This window comes from Eublepharis macularius, chromosome 4 (assembly GCF_028583425.1).
Source record: "Eublepharis macularius isolate TG4126 chromosome 4, MPM_Emac_v1.0, whole genome shotgun sequence".
Taxonomy (NCBI): domain Eukaryota; kingdom Metazoa; phylum Chordata; class Lepidosauria; order Squamata; family Eublepharidae; genus Eublepharis; species Eublepharis macularius.
The window spans coordinates 86,090,419-86,116,203 of record NC_072793.1 but is presented as its reverse complement, the minus strand read 5'-3'; the positions used below and the strand labels follow the sequence as shown (position 1 = coordinate 86,116,203).

Below are 25,785 nucleotides of genomic sequence, written 5' to 3'. Positions count from 1 at the left end.
ACTCTAAATGAAATTATTGGACAAAATGGAAAATGAGATACAACATAAATGCAGAGTAACATACTGGAGCAAAATATAAATCCCCAACTATATACACTAATGATATAAAAATGGTAGTAACCAATCAGGAAAGAAGTTACAGTTGTTGTGGGTAGTTGAATGAAAATGCTGACTCAATATAGTGATTAAAATGGCAAATTCTCTGGGTTGCAGGACCCATGGGCACTAATACCATGCTGGGGTGTATGGTGGGGAGGCTGGACTGGACAGGATGCAGAAGCCAAAATCACCTTTCCTATTAGTGGAAAGATCCATATCTATCAGCATCTTCCACTGATAAATTGCTAGGTCCAACCTACTATATACAATTCTGGTAGCGCCATCTTAAAATGTATATAACATAGCTAGAAAAGGGCAATCAAAGTTATTAAGGGAACAGAATACATTCCTTACTAGGTAAGGCTAAGGATTTTGCATTGTTTCAGTATTTTATAAATACAGGTTTATAAAATGTGCATGTGGTGGGAGAGACACAAACCTCCTGCCCAAATGCTTGCACTGAGGGGCACTCAGTGAAGTTAGAGGGCAGTAAACTCAGGAGAGGCAAAATAAAGTATTGTTTCATGATCCTGCCAAACAGTTAAGTAAATAATTTATTAGAAATGTAAAATGAGCTTAAAATCTGGATAGTCTGTAAGGATTTTCAGTTTTCTTACCTATTCTGCTACAAGTATGTTAAAAAAAACTGTAATATTTTAGTCTCTTTAGTCATGTTTCAAATTCAGCACAGATGTCCTACACAAATACAAAAACACAACAGAAGTAAATAAAACAAATGTGGCCTGTTGATCAACTGATAGTTTATTAAAAATGCAACTCAGGCATTTATATCTTTATCGAACAGTACACAGTTTAAACCTCATACACAGTGGAAGTTAGGTGCACTATACAGCTTGGAAAAAAGAATTCTACAGTTTCACTATAAGTTACTAGATTGCTTTAAGAGTACACAGTTATATTTCACAATTAAAAATACAAGCTTACCCAAAACATTTGGCATAAGGTTCAGTACAACACATGAAGGCCCACTAGAATGAATGAAGGGGAAGGGAAATTGTTTTGTTCTAGTAATTCCATTATAATTCAAAGGGGCTTTAAAAAAGAACTTTTGTCAATATGTTTAAGTGTTTTCCTAGCTGTGCAGCAGGACAAGTCGGAAGGAATGAAGGCAATGCAATAAAAAGGCAAACCTCACAAGCATAAGTCATTGAAATGTGTTTTAAAAACAATTTGCAGAAAAAGATATTGCTAAACACTTCATAATGTGATTTCACTGAAATTCTGAGTTTAAGGCATAAGCCCCTTCCCCTCCACATTAAAAATGTAAAATACAATTAATGAATTGATTAAGTATGGATCAATGCTACAGAAGAGCAAGAACTGACTTGTATTTTTTTTTGTATCTACCCCCAAATTTTTCAAAACATCTATCCTCCTAGAAAACCACGTGAGATTACATGTGAAGGAGAAATAATAAGTTGCTTTGTCAAAATAGGCCCTTTAATTGATTCTGTGGGCACTGAAATGTTCATTTTTAGACAGTTGGCTTAAAGATTCATCAGTCTCTCATCTCAGTGCACAGGGTGAAGCACCGCTAGTGTACTGCGCATGACAGTTTGCCATTTCTCTTCCTATCACTTCAAATTACATGTTAGGCGTTCCCATCTTACTTATATTTACATTAGGCTCTATCAACACAAGATAAAGTGCAAGGCTCCCAGTCCCCACCACCACCACCCTCCTCCCTACCCCAATATTGCATTTAGCTAAAATTTAGAATACTGTTTAGTAAGATTTTTCTCAGACAAATCATGAACATTTCTGGGATACATCTTGCTCATGGCTATTTTTACTCTGCTTTTGAAGTCTAAAAATAATCTAGCCATGGGCTACTTTGGCTTTAATTTTTTTTTTTGCTGGCCTATATAGGAAGCTTTCTTACTGACAAAACTTTCGGGTGGTAGAATATGGAATTTGATTTATCCTTGTGAACTTGTAACTTAGGGATTTTACAAGATCCATGGCAAGGCTCATTTTCTGAATCATAATCCATTGAGTCCCTTGCAAGACAAAATCTGAAATTAACGTAGGAGTTTGTTTTGTAATAGTTATGCTGTAGAAACAGTACTGGAAGCTGAATCAATCAGATGAAATAAGGTCTGACTACTTTGACTAGATGAAATCAGATCTGATGCCAATAAGGTCTGACTACTATGAACTGCATTCTGCATTTATGTAATTCCATACTACAATTGCCATTGCACATTCCCCTTCCCTTTGCTCTCTCCTTCATTCAACTCAAGGGATGAACAAAAATTCTTGCACTAATAGAACTACAGCAATAACAACAACAAATAATGCACTGAGGACCACCATCTTTGATGAAGTTAACCTCATTATAGAAGATGTGCCACATTAAGGTCTTCAGCTCTGATGCAAAGCCCATTAAGAACAATGATGGCCCTTCTTCTGATTTTAAGTGGGTTCTTATGTAGGTCTGAAGGCTTTGAACAGTCCTTTTCGTCTGGAGCAAGTTTCATTCGATAGAGAATTGACCAGCAAAATGATCTTCCACTAATCCTTAAATGTGGAAAGCCACTATCAAGCCAAAGTTCGTTGCTGAATAGCTCCATGTGAAATCCATATCTGATATAAGATTAAATACAACCCACCAGTTTGTATGAATGAACATGTCAATGTGACTCTGTTCTCACATATTCTATTTATTTTAGCCATTGCTTAAGGATTCATACCCTTTGAAGCTCAAAATGCTGATGAAGGTTTTATTAAAACCACAAGGAATTGGAAAGTTTCCTTAAATGGCACACAGCATAATCTGCCATTATATTAAACAACTGCATTGTGGTGTTTTTGAAAATACAACACTAGATGTTCAAGAACCACAGGCTTCTCCCTGAATATTGGTATTGCTGTTAACAGGATTAGAATTTGTAGCACAAGAAGCCATGGAAGTGGCCCATCCTGTCCACCACGACATTTGCTTAATGCTCGTTAGTGAAGCTGAGAGTAAGGCATGTACAGATGTCTCAAAGACAACAGGATTCAAGAGTTATGACATCAGCAATTCCTCAGATTCTATGACAAGATTCCTTAGTCTCTTGGCAACCATTTGAAACTTGTATCATGAAACAGGCAAATTTTACTTCATTTGATTTCTTTGGAAAACAATAGTTTTGAGACCAAATCAAGCAAGCAGTTTCTGAACAGGCAGTGCTTGCCATCACATTTCCCCGTAAATAATCATTTTGGTGCTGGCTGATACAATGCTGCACTCATTTTCTTTACAATAAGCCCTAACACTATGGATTTTGTTTTTGGTCTAGAGAGGATGCACACATTGCTTGTTTTTCAGAAGAGGTTCTTGCCAAGGTCAGACTGCATACACAGATATTCTGAATTCACAAAAGTTCAGAGACCTAGAGAAGTAAACTCAAGCCTTCAATTACAGAACAGGGTGGTTGGCTGGATTGGTTCTTTCCATGAAAGGAGAAGCAACAATATGAGGTCAACTTTAAAAAACCAAGTACTTACCACATATGTATAAGAATGTTAAAAAATGTGCTCAACATATGCATGCAATGAAGCTATCTGGAAAAAAAATCATCTCCTAAAATAGTATCCACTGAATTGAGATATTTCAATGATATGGTGCACTGCTGATTGATACCCTTATTTCTTGAACCTCTACTTTCTATAAAAATAAACACAAACAGCTGTAAATTAACTTTGTATAAGGGACAAATTCTAGTTTTTCACATGCTTTGCCAGAAGTAAAAATTTAAGCAGGCATTGCTACATTTCTATATACTTGTACAAGCAAATGTACTGAATTAAGCTGCATCCTTCAAAAATAATTAGCCAAAGCAAATTCAATGTTTTTGAAAATTAAATTTCACTATCAGAGTGCTACCAAAATGTTTGAATGCCTGCCCATCTATCACAGTAAAACTTTAAAACAGATCTACTGTTTTCAGTTGAGTTTATTTCCAGATCAGGGTGATTAGTACTCCTGCTTTATGAAACAAAACTTAGGACTATAGCAGTAAACAATAGATGACGTTAACAGTTTCAAAGTTTATTGTAAATATGACATGAAGTGACTAGACAGAAGTTACTACCTAACTTTTGGAAAAGTCTTATTTTAGGTAGGCCTCTAGGGATTATGACCCACCACGTGGCAGCTCAGCAGCCATGTATAATAGGTCACTACCAGTGGTTTTTGCTGCCTACCTGTGATTAGAGAAGAGGTGAAGATATAGTCAAGCACCTGGCCAAAATATATGGCTAGGGGCTATGTTTGTTTTTCGGGCCTCTTTCAGAGAGTAACGTTTCTTCCCTGAGCTTAAATGGCAAAGTTGTGTGTGTAATGTGGCACACATGGAGCTTTGAGTCACAGCAGGGCTGACAGCAGTATGGAATTTAAATCACAATCATAATGCTTGCTAGGTATTGCTACACATTTCAGGAAGGTGCAGCTAGGAGAGACAAGTGGTTTGTCACCAGTTCTCACTGCCAGATACCTGGGCAGAGACAATCGCCAAAACCAATCCATATTTGTCTACTGGAATAGACACGACTATTCCCAGATGTTTTCAGTTCTAGACTCAAGCATCAGATGGGTCATTAATGCAGTAGGCTTAGGTTTGCACACTCGATATATGTCTAGTAAGAACTAGACAAGCTGCAGTTCAAATGGCTTGCAAACAATAATTATTTTGGATCTAAGATAATACCTTTAACTTGGTGTTTCATGCACTGACTGAGGACCCACTTCAACTTCGCCTTTGGCATCATTGTCGAAACAGTGAAAAATGTACATACTGAACCTAAAAAAATGGTAGGTAATGTATCGAAATGCTACTACCTCTCAGTTAAATGGTAGATGTTAAGAAAATGTGGAAAACCATGAAATACTTAGTAACTTCTGTGAATTCAATACAACATTTCTAAAAGATCAGCAAATAAGCAAGGCAGGCTATTTTATCATTTCTAAACCATGACCCACACACATAAAAAACCTGGGGCATTTGTGTATGTCCCTTGTTTTCAAAGATGCAGAAAGACTGCAAACAAGAAAGCCACAGACCAGATTTTGCGTAAGAATTCTAGTGTCGTGCCTAACCTGTGCCAGTATATACTATATATGGATGATACAACCTAGTCCAAGAATGACAAACTTATCTCGTGTGGGGTTTCTATTATACTCAAAGACATATTTCAATCCTCTGGGCAATCACTGACAGACTTCTTGGAGTTTTCCAGTGATACATTATCTTCAGCTAAATGAAACAGCAGAAGTCAAACACATCCTGGACTGATGTATTCTAGACCACAGTGGCCTATATTCTCTAGTTTATACTTTACTTTCCGGAAGTGTTTAACAGTTCTTCATAATGCACCTGATTTTTTAAAATATCACACTCAGTGTCCAAAGACTGCCTAACCTTCATTCTAGTTTGCCAGCTTCTGACTTCTGATCCAACCTGCTCTTATTACTTTTGACCATGTAGATAAAGTAAGCAAGGGTCTCCTTCTCATTCACTGGGATGTTCCTGAAGTGACGGCTGACAGTCTGAAAGGAAAAGTAAATTAGGAAGACTTAAACAGTGGACTAGCACATCAGCTATGGTTTCTCCATAGGTGGTGTTGAATTAAAAAAAAACCTAAATACAAATAATATACATCTTGGTATATTGGACATCAGTGTTTAATATGACCATACTTGCTATATATTTCTAATGCAGAGCTCAAATTAAAAGAACTATTTAATAAAGTTTGAAATACCAGGTTTATTTCACACTGAACATGAATTTCTATCACCTCAATATTTACAGAATACTAGTAAGTAGCTAGCACCAAGATTTAATAGCTGATCCACAAGTGGAAGAAATTCACAGTGCAATTCTGTACTCTAGGCTGTCCACTGAAGTCAGGCCCAGCGCACCCATTGAGGCCAGGTAGGCGGTGGCCTCGGGCGCGAGGGCAATGGAGAGGCGCCGGAGGGGGTGTTGGGGGCAGAGGTGCGCACAGCGGAGCTGATGTGACTGGGCTGCAGCAGCAGCTGCAGCCAGCCATGCCACCTCCCCTGCGCGCTCCTCCGTCCTCACATGCCCCAGCCGGGCACAGAAGCCGCAAGCCAGTGGCTCGCGGCTTCTGTGCCCGGCTGGGGCGTGTGGCGGCACGGGGCGTGTGAGGGCGGAGGAGCGCGCAGCAGAGCTGGCGTGGCTGGCTGCAGCTGTGCGCACGCATGTACAAGTGGCCGCAGGCGCCAGAAACTCTGGTGCTGGCAGTGACTGAAGTAACAGTAATGCAACTAATTGGTATATCTACAAAATAAATAAGGAGAGTTACTCCAGCCTAAATCTATTGAAATCAATGGGCTTAGACTGGAGTGACTCTTCTTAGGATTGCGCTGTAAGTGATGTAACTAACAGTGCAATCCTAAACACAATTTCCTGGGAGCAAGCCCCATTAAGCAGATTTGAGTAGGATTCTGAGTAGACCTCCTTAGGATTGTTCTCTAAGAGCAGAACCACAAGTGACAAAAGGCACAGATTGGACACTTGTCAGCTTCCCTCAAGTTTTGATGGGAAATGTAGGCAGCTTGGTGGAATGTTGGACAAGTGACAGTTGGAACGTCCATTGGACAGGAGTCAGAGAGTCAAGCTGCAAGACCAGGACGCCTACATTTCCCATCAAAACTTGAGGGAAGCTGACAAGTGTCCAATCTGTGCCTTTTGTCACTTGTGGTTCTGCTCTATGTGTAACAGTAAGCACGAAGCCATTTTAACTTTTGTCCACATGTAGAGATTTGAAGGCTCAGAAGGAAAAAAAAACCTAGAAAAAACATGAAACACCCTCTCAGGACTTTGTTTCGATTTTTCCAATGGAAAAATAGGAATATACGGAGGAGTACTGAAAAAACTCTTAGGAAATATTTTCTCATGATAAGGCAAGGTTTTGGGGTCCTCAAGAGGATGCCCACTGAAGCCTTTCCGGGCACAAGCCATGCATTTTTTAGAAACTGGGAAGGGCCAGGTAAGGCTTTTTGCGTTTCTATGCAAACAGTGGTTTTATGTAAAGTAAGTTACCTTAGCATAGTGATTCTGACTAAACATGATAGGTCTGTACAGCTAATACACCTAACTGGAATGTCTACTGAAATCATCAGATCTTCTCAGTTTTAATGTATTTTTATTATTCAGGAGGAAGTTGATCATGTATTTTATTTAAAATATTTCATATTACCTTTCCACCCAAATAGTGTTCACAAGGTGGTGAGCATCAAACATTAAAGCACTTCAACATTAAAAACATTTAAAATAAAGTATATAGACAATAATTCAATAAAATGTTAACACAACACCAAAAATCAGTGGAGGATGCCAATAATAGTTATTGGGAGTATGCCAAACACACCAAAAGAGTATTAATGCCCTGGCAGAAGACAACAGTAGAGGGAGACAGATAAGTCTCCCTGAGAAGAGGCAGTTCAGAAGTTTTGGTCCTACCTGTCAAGCCTCAAATTGCAGGGGCATCTGAAGCAGAGAGACTGAAGATGACCAGAGTGGATGGGTAGGTTGGTATGGGAGAAAGCAGTCCTTAGGGCATGCTGCCCCAAGCCATATAACAACAACGAGTGCTTATACCCCACCCTTCTAAACAGATTAGTGCTCCACTCAGAGAGCTATTATTATTCCCATAACACAGATGGAGCTGGGCTGAGAGAAGTGCCTTACTCAGCCACCTGCTGAACTCATTGCAGTAGTGGAATTCAAACCAGCAGAGCTCTGATTTGCTACCCAACCACTTAACCACTATGATACAGCAGCTTACCAGTGCCTTGAATTGGGCCCAGAAATGGATTGGGAACCAGTGTAGATGGAACAGGACTGCACTATTATGCAGCCCACTACAGTCAACATTCTGGTTGTAGCTTTCTGTACTAACTGTAGCTTCTGAACAATCTTCAGAAGCACCCCACATAGAGTGCATTGCAGCAGTGCAATCTAGATGTTACCAAGGTATGCACCACAGTGACAAGATCTTTCCCTTGCAGGAAGAGCTGCAGCTGACTCACCAGCTGAAGCTGTTGAAAGGCACTCTGGCCACCACTGCCACCTGTTTCTCCAACAGGAAGCCTGGGTCCAGCAGCATCCCCAAACTATGAACCTCCTCCTTTAGGGGGAGTGCAACCCCATCCAGAACAGGAGACACCCCATTTCCTGGTCCAGACCTTCTCCTAGCACCTCAATTTTGTCTGCATTGTTTCAGTTTGTTAGCTTTCATCCATTCCAAAACTGCCTCTAGGCACCTGTTCACAGTTTCCACAGTCTCCCTGGGATCTGCTGAAAGCACAAGACAGAACTCAGATTCAGATTTATTTGGTCTATGACCAGTACAAATAAAAATATCAGAAAAATTTACATTAAGACAAATAAATGACACAACAAATCAAACCTGCTACACAGATTTTTGGCCTATCGCTACAACATACGTAGTGTTCTCTGCATATTGGTAGCAACTCAGCTCAAACCTCCAGGTGACCTCTTACAGCTGCTTTACATACATGTTGAAAAATACTGGGGACAAGGTAAGAACCCTGTAGGCCAGAGGCCAAGGGCAGAACAGCAGTCCCCCAGCACCACACCCTGAAACCTATCTTCAAAGTAGGCCAAACAGTGCCTCTCAGTCCCTCATCCCCCAAAGGCAGTCAATACCATGACTGATGGCACTGAAAGCTACCGGAAGGTCCAGGAGAATTAACAGGGTCGTACTCCCCCATATGTCACCCACCAGGGCTACCAAGACCATTTCAGTCCCACAACGAGGCCTGAAATCAGAATGGAATGGATCCAAACAATCTGCTTCACTAAGGACTCCCTGAAATTAGCTAATCACCACACGTTCAATCACCTTGAAATTTTGTATCTCTATCCACATAAGATTACAGTGGCTTTCTTTGAAGAACATTTGATCCAATTAGATTCCTCTGACAGCTTTGATCAACAGGATAAAATCTTCTCTAATTGGAAGAAAATACTACAGATTGAAATTGTTCACTTTAAATTCTCATAGCATGTGATTACTTGCTGTCTACCCTGTTAGAGTAGGATTAGAATATACTGTTTAGTGAATGACTTAATACAAAGTCCTCCATATTTTATTTCATTCATAATGAATAGGGATCACCCCAACTGCTTTTGTTTTTCCTTAGGGTTGTTTAAAAGCAGATATTTAAGAGTCTGAGGCAGAAGTGATTCAAGAATGAAAGATGGACAGGTTTCACAGAACATCTGAAACATGTAATACAATTTGAAGCTAGTCTCCATTTAAGATTAGACCTCTGGTTGTGTAAACCTTGAAGAAGATAAATATTGGGAAAATACAGTTATAGCAGTTTGCTGATAAACTGCCTGGATTAATCACCATGAAGCTTTTGGGACATAATGGCACCTATAGTAACTATTGCTTGCTACATGTTACACATACAAGTATGTAACACATAACAAGTATCCCATGAAGCTGTCATACTAGTTGACATACTGCAGTGGTAGAAGGAAGAGGAACATTTCCTCAAATGAGCAGCTGCTTCTTGCTAAGACTTCTGAATAATGGATCTATAGCTTTAGTATAAGATAAAAACTTTTAATAGATTGTAATGATTAGATCACTGGCAAATGGATTAATCTGTTGAAAGTTTTTATCTAGTACTAAAACTATAGATCCATTATTCAGAAGTCTTAGCAAGAAGCAGCTGCTCATTTGAGGAAATTTTCCTCTTCCTTTCTACCACTACAGAATGTCAACTAGTATGCCCATATTAGGGTGCAGGCTGTCCAAGATGGAGGTGGGGGGGAGGGATTCCCTAAACTTACCACTGCCACTGACAGAAACAGTAGAGATTGCAACCATTTGGGCCACCATCTCAGAGCTGCAGGTGCTACCACCTCAGCATATTGGCAATAGACTTGGGCACTTCCAGAAGAAACAGAGGCTACAGGAATGGGTGAAGCAGGGCCTCTCATCTTACAAGAACCCAGAAACAATGTGCAAGTAATGCAGAACATGCGGTGCTGCTTTCAAAATGGGATGTGAAGAGGGCCAGTGAAGGGGACACTCAGTCTATCTCCATGGGCCACAAGACACAGAACCAGTAAGAGGAGAGGAATAAGATGACAGGGAACTTTTAGCCCTCTTGGTCGTGAGGCTATAAGGCTGATTTGAGTTTATTTGACTTATAACCCATCCTTCCTGCAAGCAGGCTCAGAGTGAGTCACAGCATAAGTCTACAGCACAGTAAACAAATAAAAGCTTAAAAACATACAATAAATATAGATAAAATGTAAGCAGTTACAAGAACTCAGTTTAAAGTAAAGTCATCCTAGAAGACAATCCCTCAGATAGTATATTCAACACTTCAGGTACTGCAGGGTGCAGCACAACAGGTCACCCAGATTAATTGGTAGTGCAAGGTGGGCAAAAAGAGGCCCTAAGCAGGAAGGCAGGCCATGCCACAAACACAACCATAGGTCCGGTGGAACATCTCCGACTTACAGGCCAGGCAGAACTGTAACATAACTCACAGGGCCCAAGTCTCTACATAGGGCCTGAGTCTCTTTTCCACCAGACTGGGCCAGGGCCTAAAGGCAAACCTCCTTGGAGCCAGGGATCAGCAGTAGATGTTTAGCTGCTGAACAGCATACACTCTGCGGAACGTATGGCAAGAGGCAGTCCCGTAGCTATGTAGGTTCCAGACCACTAAGAGCTTTGAAGGGCAAAACCAGAACCTTGAACCTGACGTGGAATTCAACCGGGAGCCAGTGATGCTGGCACAGGACAGGTCAAATATGCGTCCTAACCGGTATCCCAGTAAGGACATATGCTGCTGCATCTGGACTAGTTGTAATTTCCAGATCAGCCTCAAGGACAGCCCTGAGTACAGTGAGTTACAGTAATCTAACTTGGAGGTGACCATAGCCTGGATCATTACAGCTAGGTCATAGGTCGAAAGATAAGGAACAAGTTGCCTGATTTGACTAAGACAGAAATATTGCAGATCTAGCAAACACCGTGACCTGGGCCTCCATTGACTGGGAGGCATCCAGGACCACACCCAGACTCCTTACTGTCAGTGCAGGTACCAGTGGTGGCCCATCAAGGGCTGGGAGCCAGATTCCTGAACCCATCAAGCCATGGTCCAGATGTAGGATCTCTATCTACGCAGGGTTCAGTTGACTCTGCCTTAAGCACCCAGTCATAGCCTCCAAAGCCCTCAACAGAATATCTGGGGCAGCATCCGGGCTGTTATCCAACAGTAGATATAACTGGGTGTCATCCACATACTGGTGACATTCCAGTCCAAAGCTTTGAGCCAACTGGATGAGCGAGTGCATATAGTATTAAATAGCATCTCTGGGAATATCTTAAGAGGTAGAGCTGATGAAGGGCAGGGCATAACCCTCCTTTCCCCAGCAAATTTGGACTGGACTGAAAATTTAGTAGTGTTATTTTGAAATAGGAGATTCCTACAAACACTGAGTACCATATCCATGGCAGTGATAGGACAGTGTGTGAATATCTGGTGCCACGCAACAGCTAAGATGTCCTGTGAACCAGAAGATCCTTGTTCAAATACTGCCTGTACCATGAAGTCACTGGGTAGTCCTAGGCAAGCCATTATGTCTCATTTTCAGTCTACCATTTTCAATTTGGAATAATGCTAGCTTATTTTACAGGGCTATTGTAATGATTACTGAGATTAAAAGGTATGTGAAACCCTCTAAACATCCTGAAGTGCTATACAAATTGTAATAATTATAATTCATAGAAACCTGTGTTATGGAACTATTCAATTGTTCTTCCTTAACTGAAAAATGGAGGACAAGTCTTAAAATAAATTATTAAGGAAATAATTGTATTTAATTTCATGGAATGGGAAAACAAAAAAGCAGTGTTCTATCAGGAACTCAGCATATAATTTAATTTGCTGACTGTAGATATTGGGCTGGATCTTGTAGAAAATTTCCAAGGAGGGAAAGGAGAAGGTGATTGTCTCCTATTCTCCCGTCCTGCAGCAGGCCTCTGATTCCCCCTTAATTACGCTCCTAGAGCTCCCAGAAATCCTTCCCTCTGTGGACATTTTCAGCAGATCCAAGCCAATCTTTGAACAGCAACCTTTTTTTTAAAAAAAAAATGAAAGATTGGGGAGGAAAAACATTTTCTTTTATATTCTCAAGTTACATTCCACATTTCCTCATTTAAAAGATATAACAAAGAGAATTGGAAACGTGGACATCATTGAACACAACTAATTATAACTATTGCAAGCTTTAGTATCAAGAATGAATAGGTATTCTCATGGTGGAAGAGGAACATTCTATGACCAATATATAGAAAGCTTTTAGCCCACTTACTTCTGCTAGTTGAGCTTTATTAAGGCCAGGTCTTGTTTGTAACTTGTAATGCCTTTTATAACGGCGTAGTGTGTTTACCTGGAGTTGAAACAAGTCAACCTGTAAAAGAAAGATGACATGAGAAATACAGAAAAAGCAGATAACCACTTTTGTGTCTTTACTCAAAATAAAGAACCTATAACATGCATTCCCTATTTTAAAACAAGACATTCTAGATCAAGATACAGATAAACACACCTAACCTAAACAACAGGATACTACAATATCTTTTTGGTTTTTTCTCCTCATCTATTTTCAAGAGAAAGATTCACTGAATTTTTGTGGGTTCTCTTGACTGGAGCTATTACATGGGTGCAGTGTTCCCCAAACCATTTATTTTGCAAAAAGTAAATCAGCATCAGATTAGCAGCCTGTTAGTGACTGCATTCCTTAAAAAACTAGAGATGGTACACTCCCTTCCTTCCTTCAAGTACATAGCATGGTTGAAGTTTCTAATTTCAGAGGTCTGCAATCTAATTTGTTTTGTCCTCTGAATAATTTAATCCTGGTATAGAATTCCCAGTTACTGGAAAATAAAAAACTTTAGTTTGTTGAAATGCTCACATTCAGCTATTACAACAACATGGAGTAAGATCACAGACTTCTGAAACCAGAATCACTTTCATTCCACTGTGCATATAAGAGGAATAGCAGCACAAGTGTAACAGTAGATCAGATTTGGGCTCAGCATAACTTCTGTCCCGCCCCTGCATAATGTCTGCCTGCAGCCACAAACTTTATTCCACTTGTATACAAATTATATGACACATCATTAAAATAATCCCATAACACAGTTTCATTGGATACACATTTCAGCAAAAAATCATATTCAGGTTCTCTCTTTAAAGTAAACATAACTTCAATTTCTAGAGCAACTTCTAGAACAAAATTTAAAAATAAACAGAATCTATTTAACTTGCAACTGGGTATATCCCAAGCACAAGCCTTTTGAAGTCAGAAATTAAAAAAAAATACAGATCTTTCCATTCTTTTTGGCAGTTGTCAGGCAATTGGAAATAAGATGGAATTTAAGGTGAAAAGGTATGGCTTGGAGAAGCAGGGAAACAAATGCTGTGTATTAAAAACAATGGTGTAATGCAACAAGGCTTTACCATCTACTTGTGCTAGGACACAGGCAGGTGGAGAGGAATTGCATTGAGTTTAGAATGTAACAAGTAGCAACCCATGATACTTAACGGGGGGGGGGGGGGTTGTCCCATCCTCCTCCTCTTGACCCTGGGCCAGCTTCTCACAGGCAGAGCCTCTTCCTGGCCTGCGCTTCGAACCCAACTCCTCCCCTGCCCACTGACCTCCTTGTCCTGGGCTGCCACTGTCTTTTGACTGCATGGGCAGCCATAGCAGGCTTTGCTACTCCACTGGCATCCTGGTGCTTTCCCTGGCCCAGCTGTCTTCTTTCTGGCTGGACCATCATTAGCGCTCTAATAATGACTGGGCCTTGCAGGGCTGCTTGGGCACTTGCCTCCTTCATCACCCACATGCAAGCGCAGAGACAAACATTTCTTTTTTGGTGGGTTGACCCTCTTAATGTAGGTAACTTTTTAGCTTTTTCGGCAAACCTGGGAGGAAGGCCCAAGTTTGCAAAAAAATCTCTTTTGCGTTCAAGTGGGCTTGATCCACAGACTGAAGTATTCCACATGGGGCCTTACTTGGGTATTAGAATATATGATTTAAGGCTGCTGTCAGGTTCATATCTATATTAGCTTTGAGTGACTATAACTACCAACAATAGGGATCCAAGAGGCTCATTTTTGACTTTAGGAAAGCCCTGTTTTGGTTGGAGTGCCTTCCACAAAACTTCATTACAAGGCCCACTTGTAGGGTATGTTAATGCTGGTTCAGTTGTTTAGATATGAGTTTATTATAAATTGCACTCTGTACATGCAGTTCTGTAATTTATTATGCAATTCTGTACATGCAGTTCTGTAATTTATTATGCAATTCTGTACATGCAGTTCTGTAATTTATTATGAATTGCACTCCGTACATGAAATTGTCCTGTGTGTTAATATGTTTTATTAACTTTTGAGATGATGCATTAAACATTTTTATATTTTGCATTATTTGGTAGACTCTCCCTGACAAAGCTGCACATGAAACATGTAGGGGTTGTACAATTATTAAAGATTCTTTTTCTTCTGCGCCGTTTGACTCTTCATCTTCGTTAAGGCTCACTACATGTTAAAAGCTAAGCAAAAATTAAACATGCAATTCAATACCTTTGGACTGAACTGTATTTACTTAATACAAGCAATGAAAAATACGGTCAGTTTCATGAGACATAAGAAATGGCTTGCAACCTATCCAGAAGCGGATTTTCCCAATGCTATCTAATAGGGGTATGCACCAAAAAAAATTAAATAAATAGTAATTTTGATTTTTTTAAAACTAAATCTGAGAAAAGATTAGGTACTCTCTAAATTCCAAACTGATTCTCTAATTCGGTTCTGCTATTTCTGAAAAATTCAGCCATTGTTTTCTATGGAAAAATCACACTGGGGGCTAACTGGTGGGCTGCAGTATGCGTCATTTTTCAACCAAATTTTACCAAATTTGGCGGTAACCTACTCCTGACTGTCCTCTAAAGACCCCCAGTTTGCGTCTGTTGGGCTAAGTTGCAACAGTGTCCCTTACTTCAGTTTGTTTTGGGTGGAATAGATACGATTCTCTTATGTGAAATTGGTCCCCTTGCTTCATTTTGGTTCTGGGGAGATTCCATTCCCTTACTTCAGTTTGCTTCTGTTGGGCTTTCTCTGGGAAAAGCTTAGCTTGCATTCTGAATTATGTCTTGGCCATGGCAGCCTTACCTCCCCCAATATTTTCCTCATAGGGAATAATGGCAAGTGAGGGGGAACTTTCTTTGGGGCCCATAAAACTGCCCCCCACAGTCCAACCCCCATGAAACTTGGGGGACTTTAGAGGATAGTTAGGAGTAGGTTCACTCCAAATTTCATGAAGTTTAGTTGAAACCCACCCACCCCTACACACACTGGATAGCTCCAAGTGATTTTTCCCATAGAAAACAATGGCTGAATTTTACTGAAACTTTGGTAAAAATTTGGAATACCTGGGTTTTTATTTGGAATATCTGGATTTCACTGAATCAGACAAAACTTGGTATTTTAATTTGAATTCTAAACCAAACTGTGCATCTTTACTACTTGGTAGGTAATATGAGAATTAAGAGGTTTTCAGTGAAATAAAAACTGAAAAGCTGGACGTATGACACACAGAGAAGAACCTAAGCATTCTTGTGCTATTTAATATGGCACTATCCTGGTGTTCTGCTAGGAAACTTGATAATCAATGTGCTAGACATCACTTATGAACACCAAATGACAGAACTCTTTGAATGGAGGTAAGGAACAACAGAACTGTATTATTTACATTGCATACAATTATGTGAACATACAGATCAGATGTGTTTACAGTATTGCTCATGTTTAAAGAAACATTTCTCCATATTACTTTAGGATACTGAAAGTAGCATAAGCTCTCAGAGCTGCTTAGCATTCGTTATGATTAGTTGACTAGAACATAAAATAAGCCCTGCTGAATTAGACTAGCGGTCCATCTAGTCCATCCTGTTCCACACAGTGGCAAGTTTGCTTGGAAGGCCAACAAACAGATTATATAGGCCAAAGCCTTTCCTTGATACTGTCTCCTAATAGTGGGATTTAAAGGTTTGCTGCCTCTGAAAATGGAGCTCCCCTTAATTCCATAATTTAGTTACTTGTTGAATAAAGTTACTAGTGGGCACAGAGTAACCCAAAACTATATAGAAATGAACCAGTCATCAGATGTTGTTTCTGGAGACTTAATACATACTAAAAAAGACATGCATAGAAAATTCAACTTGAACAGTGTGAACCAATTGTTAACACATAGTTGTAGAACTCTTCATTCATATTCTTCCAGGGCTTGTTTTTTTAAGAACAAACAACAAATAAATTTTAAAGCACTTAATGATTTGATTGCCAAGATACAGATGACACACCACCACCACAACAGGAAAAATCACTAGACAAAGGCCTAGAATAATGTATACAAGAGAATAAATCACTCAATCAAAATAAAAATTCTCCAAGACATTGTTTCTGCTATGACAATTCAAATCATCTATAGTCTTAGGTCAAAAGAGCTTGTGTTGACTATTCCTTTGCAAACACAATCATTTAAGCTGGGCCACAGTGAAAAAAGAATCAGTCTAACGTAGTAGCTGATGTTTATCTAATTCTGACGGGCAAAGCTCACTTCTTTCCATGACCATTTTAGAAATAGCCTACATCTCCCTCTCTCTTTAATGGAGACAGGCTACCAGCTTATTTCCACTACAGGCCAAGTATGGACCTAGTATGATTGGAAACTGTATTCTGTGAGGCTGCATAATGACTTGGCAGTACATATCCTTCTTCCACAATCACCATTGATCTAAACTGACTATGCGCTTGAGGGGAGGGGGAAAAGTCTTGAAGGATTAATGCACAGTCTGGAAGGATATGGCTTCCCTCCTCAACTCAGTCTTGTACAAGGACTGAACATGTATAGCTGCATAACCTCCATCTTTCCTTCCCAGCCTTTTCCTTCCATGCATACCCATGGTGGGTCTAGAGGCCAACTCTCTGGGATTGTCTCAATGGGTGTAGAAAGATTAACCTGGAAAGCCCTTCAAGGAGCACACTATGACTCCTATAGCACTGGAGGAACTGACATGGACAAAATAGAAATTATAAGGTGGAATCTTCAAGGGATTATGTCTTTACAACCTTGGTCAGTATTTACTATGCTACAACAGGTTTTTAAAAAGTAACATTTGGGCAACAGTAACAAAACTGCAGTCAAGGCAACACAGATAAGAGCAACAACTTCATGTTTCAGTATGTTATGTACCTCTGGGACATCTATCTCATGGTCTGGAGAGTCTCCACCATCATCACTGGTCTTTCTTTTTCTTTTGTTTCGAACGCTCTGAATGAAGTTCTTGTGAAAATCACATATATACAGATGTCTTACCTAAACATATAAAGCAAGCATAGTTGAAAAGAAGAGATATGGGGCTACAAATAGTAAAGTGCAAATCTACAGTGAATTACTCAACAAGTAAAAATCTACTAAGTACTACATATGCAGGTTCAGGCTTTTAAAAGAAGTGCCTATTTTTTATGGTCTGGTGAGCAACAAGCAGCTATGTGGCACCAGAATCCCATTTAAATATCATAGAGTCTGTTCTGTTATTTTGGTGTACTGAAAGACAAACATGGTCCCCAAAGTCTTCTTATGTGGCAGTTTGTTTCAGCTGAATAGTAATAATAGATCAAACTAGGTAAGTGCCATTCCACTACACCTTCTTTCAGTTGTCAGCTTGCGTGCCTCATCCCTAAAAGAGAGGGAGTTCTCTAAATGTGATAAATGACAAAAAATTAAAAGCATTTAAAATTAGCTGGTAGCAAGTACAAACTTTTAAACAGACCACTGCACCTACATCTCTGTTTTACAACAGTCATCTTTATAATGAAATATACGTAAAGCTACTTGCCTGAAAGGAACTGTTAAAGGAACAATGATATCTTTCCAATGTCTTGTCCTCTGATTTAAAATTTAATATTTTTGACTAATCCAAGGAGCTTTTTACAAAGCAGTGGTACTACACTGGCTGGAAGCAGAAATCCCAACTGCCACATGTAGTGGCGCTCTAGTTTGGAAGCCTGATGTGACAGATGACACTTAATGTTAACACTAATTGCCTGGCAGCAGTCTGCTTGATGCTAGCCAAGAAATAAACATGCTTGCAGATTTCTGGTTTCAAAGACGCTTTCAATCAGTTCAGCACAGTTGATTTGACAGTTTTTAAAGGAATTGCTTCAGTGCAACTGCCTTACCTCTTCAGATGCACATTTGCCAAAACTAGTTACAAACACATGTCATTTAGAGCAGCTCCCTGTTACAATGTCAGAATTCATACTGCCAAACAGTTAGTAGTAAGAACTTGCCTGCAATGTGTTTACAATATGTATTTATATAGCATGATAGGCCTATCCAACCTGCGCTCTTAAAAATGTAGAAGCGGTTACACTCTTTGTTTATGTCAGATATGACAACCTAGCCTTTTATGCTGTTATCCATTTCCCCCATTTCCTGTTATTGCCTACCTCCACTATACTCTGTTAACTTTGTGCTATTGATCTGTTTTTTTCCACATTGCATCTCACATATAAAAACATTAACACTTCAATATCAATTGGGTAGTGTTTTTTTTTCCTTGTCAATGTCAGTTTACCTTGCTTATTGTTGGATTTATGTGCAGTTATATGCCAGAAAAAATAATGCTCAATATAGCACATAGAGAAGAGCTTGTAGAAGATATGGTTTCAAAGAGACCACATATCCTTTGTTAGATACTAAAGTGAACCTCACCACAGAAAAGCAAAATCTGTATTCAGCCCAGGCCTCTGTATCATTAACACAAATCACCAAGAAACAGAGCTTTTTTGGTAAGCCATCCACAAACTTATAGAGCTTATCTGTTTATTGTTATCAATTACGGCAAATGTAACCAACTGAGTGCTAAACGTTGCTGGTCTCCCACAACAGGGGTGGCTTTAAAAGGGCAACTAATAACCCCTGACAGACATTAGACCCCTTTACCAATGACAACTGCTAAATAAACTATGCCTTTGGCTGTGCACTCAATGACAGACAGTGAGTCCAGTTGGACAAGGAAAGTACCTCTGGCACAACTCACACTTTTGTCGATGTCCAATTTTAGCTTCTTCTGGGAGATGCTTTTCTGGATCCTCTTGCTGAAGGAGGCATTGCCAGCTGGGCGGACACAGCGGTCCCCGTCGTCAATGAGGCAGCAACTCTGTCCATAAAAAGGGGTGGTGGGAGGCCCATCCCGGCTGTCTTCCTCGGTGCTGAAACCATTCATGTCAGCCTCCCACCCGCCCCAGGAGACAGGCGACGAAAGAAGCAGCTCCTCGCCCTGCCCCGAACTTCGCTGGGAGTCCTGAGACTTCCTCTTCCAGGCACACCTCGAAGCCTCCTCGGCCTACCCACCTGCTCTTAAGGGGACATCTCGAGCGGGCTGCCGACAGGGACGCCAGGCAGCCCCTCTCCCCAAGAACCTCCTGGGGCCCCTAGAAACCCTCAACGCCGCTCTCGCGTCACCAGGGGCCCCTAGAAACAGCTTATCGCGCCAGACTCCTCGGCTCGCTCGCTCGCCCCACAACGCGCTTAACACCCGCAGACCATCCACACGCCCGGCCACAGGGGAGACCCCCTCCCTTCGGAGACAAACGTGCAGAGAGGAAGGAAAGGAGGACCCCCCCGGCAGCTCTTGCCTCCCGGTGCCCTGGTAACGGCCACCTGGCAGGAAAGGGCGTCCCTCGGGCTGCCCCGTTCTGAGCCCCTGGAGCCGGCAGCCCGGTACTTGCCGCTGTGCCCGGCTGCCGGCCCCTTCCGCCGACCTCGTCAAGCAGACGCTTCCTGTGACACCCCTGCAGGGGACGAGGGTGGCTCCGAGCCCAGACCAAAGAGCCGGGACGCCCCGAGCCGCCAGCGCGCCTCGCTCCCTGCCTCACTCACTCCCCAAACCTGCCCGCTCCGCCTCCTCCCCTTGCAGCGGAAGTCCCGCCCCTAAACAGCTATTGGTCGGCAGAGTGCGAAAGGTGGGGTTTACTCCACCACGCTATAACTCATTGGTCTGAGCGGCTGTCTGCCTGTGACTCGAGGATACTTCCTGTAAAGGGGGAGTTAGTTGGTGTGTGTTTGAAGTCCGGGGAGGAGGTAGAAGGTAAAAGGCGAGCGAGCGAGAGAGAGAGAGAGAGAGAGAGAGAGAGACTGAGGAGGCGAGGGAGTATCGGGGGGCTGTGGTAAGGTGAGAGGAATGGGATAAGAGGCATGCAATGGAACAAGGGGAGTGAGGGGGTTGGGGGAGAAAAAGCGGGGCAGGTAAATTTAGTGAAGTCTGAGGTTGCCCGTGGCTCGAACGGAAACATTCGGAGAAGGGAGCAGCGCCGGGTATGGAAGAGCAGGGAGCCTGAGGCTGGCGAGTAGGCTCAGAACTGGGGGATCAGGAAACGGAGCATGAGCTCAGCCAGTAAGCATGTCGGACAAAGCCGGCAAATGTCATTCTCGCATCCGGGCATACCGGTGGATTAAAAGGCTGCCAGCCTGAAAACACGAGCTCCCTTAAGCTCGGCCTTGGCTCATAAACAGTCCCATAGGCACGGGCTACCACTGGAAAAAGCAAGGAAACATGCATGCCCATCCCTTTTTTTGGTACTAGTAGGACCCTTCACCATGAGCAACTCCTGCTTGTAGCAAGTTTCAGTTTCTCCAACCCCTTAATGACCTCAGTCACGAGCTACCTATGGAAAGAAAAGCTCTATGATCGTCGTAACGTCTGATGAAGATGGTCCTTGCAACAGGGATGAATGGATGTATTTATTTATTTAGTCTGCCTTTCTCACTGAGCCCCAAGGCACTGTGCAAGTGAAATTCAATATTACCAACAGCTAGGACGTTCACTGAGAAAAACACAATAATGAACAACAGTGAGGACATTCAATGAGCAGATACAACAAGGTATGACAGCAAAAAATTTGAAAAATGGGCATAAAGCTCAGCACAGAGATGAAATCTTTCCAAAACAAACCATAACTAATTTACATGACATGTTTAGCAACATGGAAACTCTCTAACAGGAGCCTATCTACATCAGCAGATGGTACCCCATAGCATATTCAATAGTCACTGTCTCTCTGAGCTTTTTCTTATGACAACAGCCCTATAATCTGGATAGAAAGCCCTCTGGAATAATTCAGTTTTGTATAATTTGTGGAAAGCCAGGAGAGTGGGAGCTTTCCTGACCTCCTCAGGCAGGCCATTTCACAAGGTAAGGGCTGGCAAAGGGAAAGCACATGTGTGGACAGCTGAGGAGTTTGCCCAACTGCAAAGTGGTATCTACAGAAGGCCCTGACCAGGTGAATGAAGCCGCTGTGGTGGAACATGAGGTAGACACAATTGCACAGATATGAGGGTCAAGGCCATGAAGGGCTTGAGATGTGATAATCATTACCTCGAATTGAGCCCAGCAGTACTGATGGGAAGCAAATGGGAGGGACTTCAGAATGAGAGTGATGCACACGCTCCATCTAGCTCCTAAGAGTAAATGAGCTGCAGTGTTCTGCACCAGCCGGAGTCTCCAGGTTGACTTTGAGGGGGAACCTAAGTAGAATGAATTATAGTAGCCTAGTCTCAGTGTTACTGTGGCATGAATCCAGGTGGCCAGATCAGCAGTGGCAAGAGAGAGAGGGGCCTCTTCTAGGCTAGTTGGGAGAAGACCTTTCTTGCAGCTGCTTTTACTTGCTTCTCTAGCAGCAATGCTAGGTTCAGTATAACCCCTAGGCTTTTTACTGGATCATGCCAACAGGCTGGTGACTCTCCCTGCCTTTCTTCCCCTGCTCCCCCACTTGCTAGGGAGGACTTGGCAATTGTGCAGTAAGGTGTGGAGACCCAGTTCTAAATTTCAGGACCATCTTGCAAAGTAACTGCACATTACTTTCCCACTCCCTAGGATAAAACACAGGAATCTCACTTCAGTTAACATTGAATTAATTTGTATTTTTCATGTTTAGTATTTATAAATATAGAACAAGCAACAAGCTATTTTACACACTATGCAGGGCAAGGCTTGACAAATCCCTGTTGCCAGGTTGCCTAGTACTCTCAGAAATTATTATAAGGTTATTATTATGAAAACAGCCAGTGTTTCCTCCACATTTATTTTTATACTACACGTTTGTCTTTTATAGCCTGAATAAAATTGTGAGAAACTATGAAGTGCTTAGTGGTAGGTTTCGTGTTAGCAATATTGAGAAAATATTGTCACTAAGATACAAAACCCTGAAGGCTGAAAATAAGTCTGACCCCTACATTTTTGGACAGGAAAGATTACACTTTAGGAAGGATTTACACATGGAAGGAAGACTTTAATGTCAAACCACGCAAAAGAGTATCATGGGCTAGAAATCTGCAAACCGGGTCCGATTTTGAGACCACGGAGCCCTCGGAAACAGATACCTCCGGGGAGGAGGGAACTAGCACCAAAAGCTTACGGAACTGTAATGTCTCCTATCCCTCTAGGGGCACTCGAAATAATAATTTTTTAGGGAACGGTCCACCACGCCCCAGGAGACCATACAAGCCGAGGACCTAGTTTTCAATTTGTCCTCAAGACCTCTGACGCGGATTGAGAAGGGTGTATTAAATAAAGGGCTTGGGTTTGTCCCTACACCCACTTATAACCCTTTTGACACAAGATTAGATGTATATAAGCTTATTAGGCTTATAAAACTGAAGAAGTTTTTTGGCCATGCTCCCAACGCGGCCCCGGAAACATATATTAGGCAAAAATCCTCTTTTTGTCCTTCCATCTCAGACCCCTCCATTGATTGTTTTGAGAGGGTGGTATTAAGGGATATTGAAAATTTGGAGAAGGAGACAAGATTTCGCAGGTATAATTTAGATAGGGAGGAATGGGCGGCACTTAACTCATTGAAAACGGACCCGAACATCATCATTAAATCAGCCGATAAGGGCGGAGGTGTAGTTATACAGGATACTATCCATTATGTCCAGGAGGCGAGCAGACAGCTTTCGATCTCCTCAGACTATAAGAAAATTAAAGGGAACCCACTGCCCCAGATCCAAAGAGTTATAAAGATTGTATTAGATGAGGCTTTGATGCTGAATGAAATAGACCAGAAAACTTACGAGGGTTTGCAGAACAGGAATCCCCGCACCCCCGTGTTTTATATGCTTCCGAAAATACACAAGGAGGGCAGACCACCGCCGGGACGCCCGATCATTTCGGGCAGTAATTCCGTACTGGAACCACTTTCCATTTTTTTGGACCACTTTTTACAGCCACTTGTGGTCCAGACAGAGGCACACTTACGGGATACGATGCATTTCATTTCTTCCGTGGAGCAATTGGAGCTCCCTAGTTCCGCCTTTCTGATGACATTGGATGTGGTCTCATTATATACCTCGATCCCCCACGACGGGGCTAGGGCTGTGATAGAAACATCTTTACTAACTAGACCTGATCAAAGCCCTTCTACTCCATTCCTTCTTAATATCCTCGACATAATACTAGAGCGGAACTATTTTAAATTTGATGGGGTCTTCTATTACCAAACTAAAGGGGTGGCGATGGGGTGCGCTGCCGCTCCCAGCATCGCCAACCTCTTTATGGCCCAATTAGAGAGTGATTACATCTTGAACAGGGATAATAACCCTTTGAGGGATAATATTGTATATTATCGTCGTTATATTGATGACATTATGGCCATTACTAGGACTCGGGAGATTGGAGAACAGTTTGGCAGATGGGTAAATACCATCAGCCCTGACATCAAGTTTACCTGGCAGGGTAGCAGTGTATGTATTAACTACTTGGATGTTAGCGTTTATAAACTTAACGATAGGAAAAACAGGGTTAACATACCTGTAACTTATGTTCATCGAGTTCTTCTGTGCTGACACACATGGGGGACTGCGCAGGCGCAGGCCAGCCGCCGGAGAATTTTCTAGAGCTTCCATGGCTCCGAAGGGGCCGTTTGTCGCGCGCCTCAGCGACCGTTTTCCCGCCCAAACGGTCACGTGATCCTCCAGCGACCAATGGCCCCTTCCCTCAGTTCTCCCTTGCCGCCGCTTGACCAACACACTTCAGCCATAACATCTTAAAAACACCAATTTCCGTCACAGCCATCACAGTATTGTGCATTGGAGTTCACAGCGGGGTAGGAGGGAGGGTTGTGTGTCAGCACAGAAGAACTCGATGAACATAAGTTACAGGTATGTTAACCCTGTTTTCATCTTCGTTCTTCTGTGCCTCCACACATGGGAGTGTACCAAGCTTCACACAATAAGGAAGGCGGGGGTGAAGTCCAACACAATTTTATTGAACAAACAAGAACAACAATAAATAGATAAGCATATATACATCTATGTAAAAAACTGTGTAAGGACACATAAATACTCAATATTTACATATATACACACCCCCAGGTACATATATACACACTTTCACTCAAGGGTACCCAGCAGGTACGCCAAGAAAGTCATTCCAAAACTCCCTCAGGAAAAAAGGGAGTGTAAGACAGCCTTGGCCACAGATACATCCTGCTCCGCATTGACATCAACGGCGTAATGCCTGACAAAGGTGTCTGCAGAGGACCATGTGGCTGCTTTACAAATGTTAACCAGGGGCACCCCCCTGAGGAGTGCCGAAGAGGATGCTTGGGACCGCGTGGAGTGGGCTCTGACATGAAGCGGGCAAGCCACCCCTGCCAGGGAATAGGCCTTGCTAATGGCCGTCACAATCCACCTAGACAGGGTCTGTGAGGAAGCCCTGTTACCCTTGTCCTTGGCCCCAAAACATACAAACAGGTGAGGACAGGTGCGGAATTCCTTTGTCCTATCCAGGTAATAGGCTAGGGCCCTCTTCAAGTCTAGGGAATGAAGGGCCTTTTCCCCCTTAGAGGAAGGTTGAGGAAAAAAATGCAGGCAGTGAGATCTCCTGCGAGAGGTGGAAGGCGGACACCACCTTGGGCAGAAACCCGAGGCAGGGACGCAGGACCACCTTGTTGGGATGAAACACAAGAAAGGGAGGGTCAGACCGCAGTGCAGACAGCTCACTGACCCTTCTGGCCGATGTGACGGCCACCAAGAATGCTACCTTGTAGGATAGCATATCTAAGGGGCATGTAGCCATAGGCTCAAACGGAGGCAACATGAGACGTGAGAGCACCAAGGACAGCGACCACTGAGGCACTGGAGCCGACACAGGTGGGTAAAGATTGTACATGCCCTTAAGGAACTGGCGGGATTGTTGATGGGAAAACACTGTAGCACCCTCAACTCGGGCGTGAGCAGCTGACATCGCTGCCAGGTGGACCTTGAGGGAGGAAACCTTCAAGCCCAGGCCACGCAAGTGGCACAAATACTCGAACACAACCCCCAAGGGACTGCTCTCGGGCACCACTCCCTTGGCAAGTGCCCAAAGCTCAAACCTGCGCCACTTGGCCGCATAAGCGCGCCTAGTGGAAGGCCGACGGGCATTCAGGAGGACCCTCTGTACCTCGTCAGAAAAGCCTACAGTGGAGGAACGATCCGCCAAGCCGTTAGGTGCAGCTTCCTGGGATCGTGGTGGACTAGGCTCCCG

The 25,785-nt window shown here is 42.3% G+C and overlaps 1 protein-coding gene across 1 annotated transcript; it reads right to left on the bottom strand.

Moving 5' to 3' along the window:
- Positions 1-840: 840 nt before the first annotated feature.
- Positions 841-20,146, bottom strand: SAP30L (SAP30 like). The gene is made up of 4 exons (XM_054977198.1): positions 19,297-20,146; positions 17,445-17,567; positions 12,498-12,596; positions 841-5,653 (listed from the first exon to the last, which is right to left on the bottom strand). Exons 1-4 carry the CDS (start codon positions 19,480-19,482, stop codon positions 5,528-5,530), a joined length of 534 nt encoding a protein of 177 aa, XP_054833173.1. The 5' UTR covers positions 19,483-20,146; the 3' UTR covers positions 841-5,527.
- Between the last annotated feature and the right edge of the window lie 5,639 nt (positions 20,147-25,785).

Coding starts and splice junctions, on each gene's coding strand:
- SAP30L (XM_054977198.1), bottom strand. CDS start 19,482: ATGAATGGTTTCAGCACCGAGGAAGACAGCCGGGATGGGCCTCCCACC. Junction 17,568..19,296: donor AATTGGACATCGACAAAAGT/GTGAGTTGTGCC, acceptor TTATATGTTTAG/GTAAGACATCTGTATATATG. Junction 12,597..17,444: donor ATGAGATAGATGTCCCAGAG/GTACATAACATA, acceptor TTTCTTTTACAG/GTTGACTTGTTTCAACTCCA.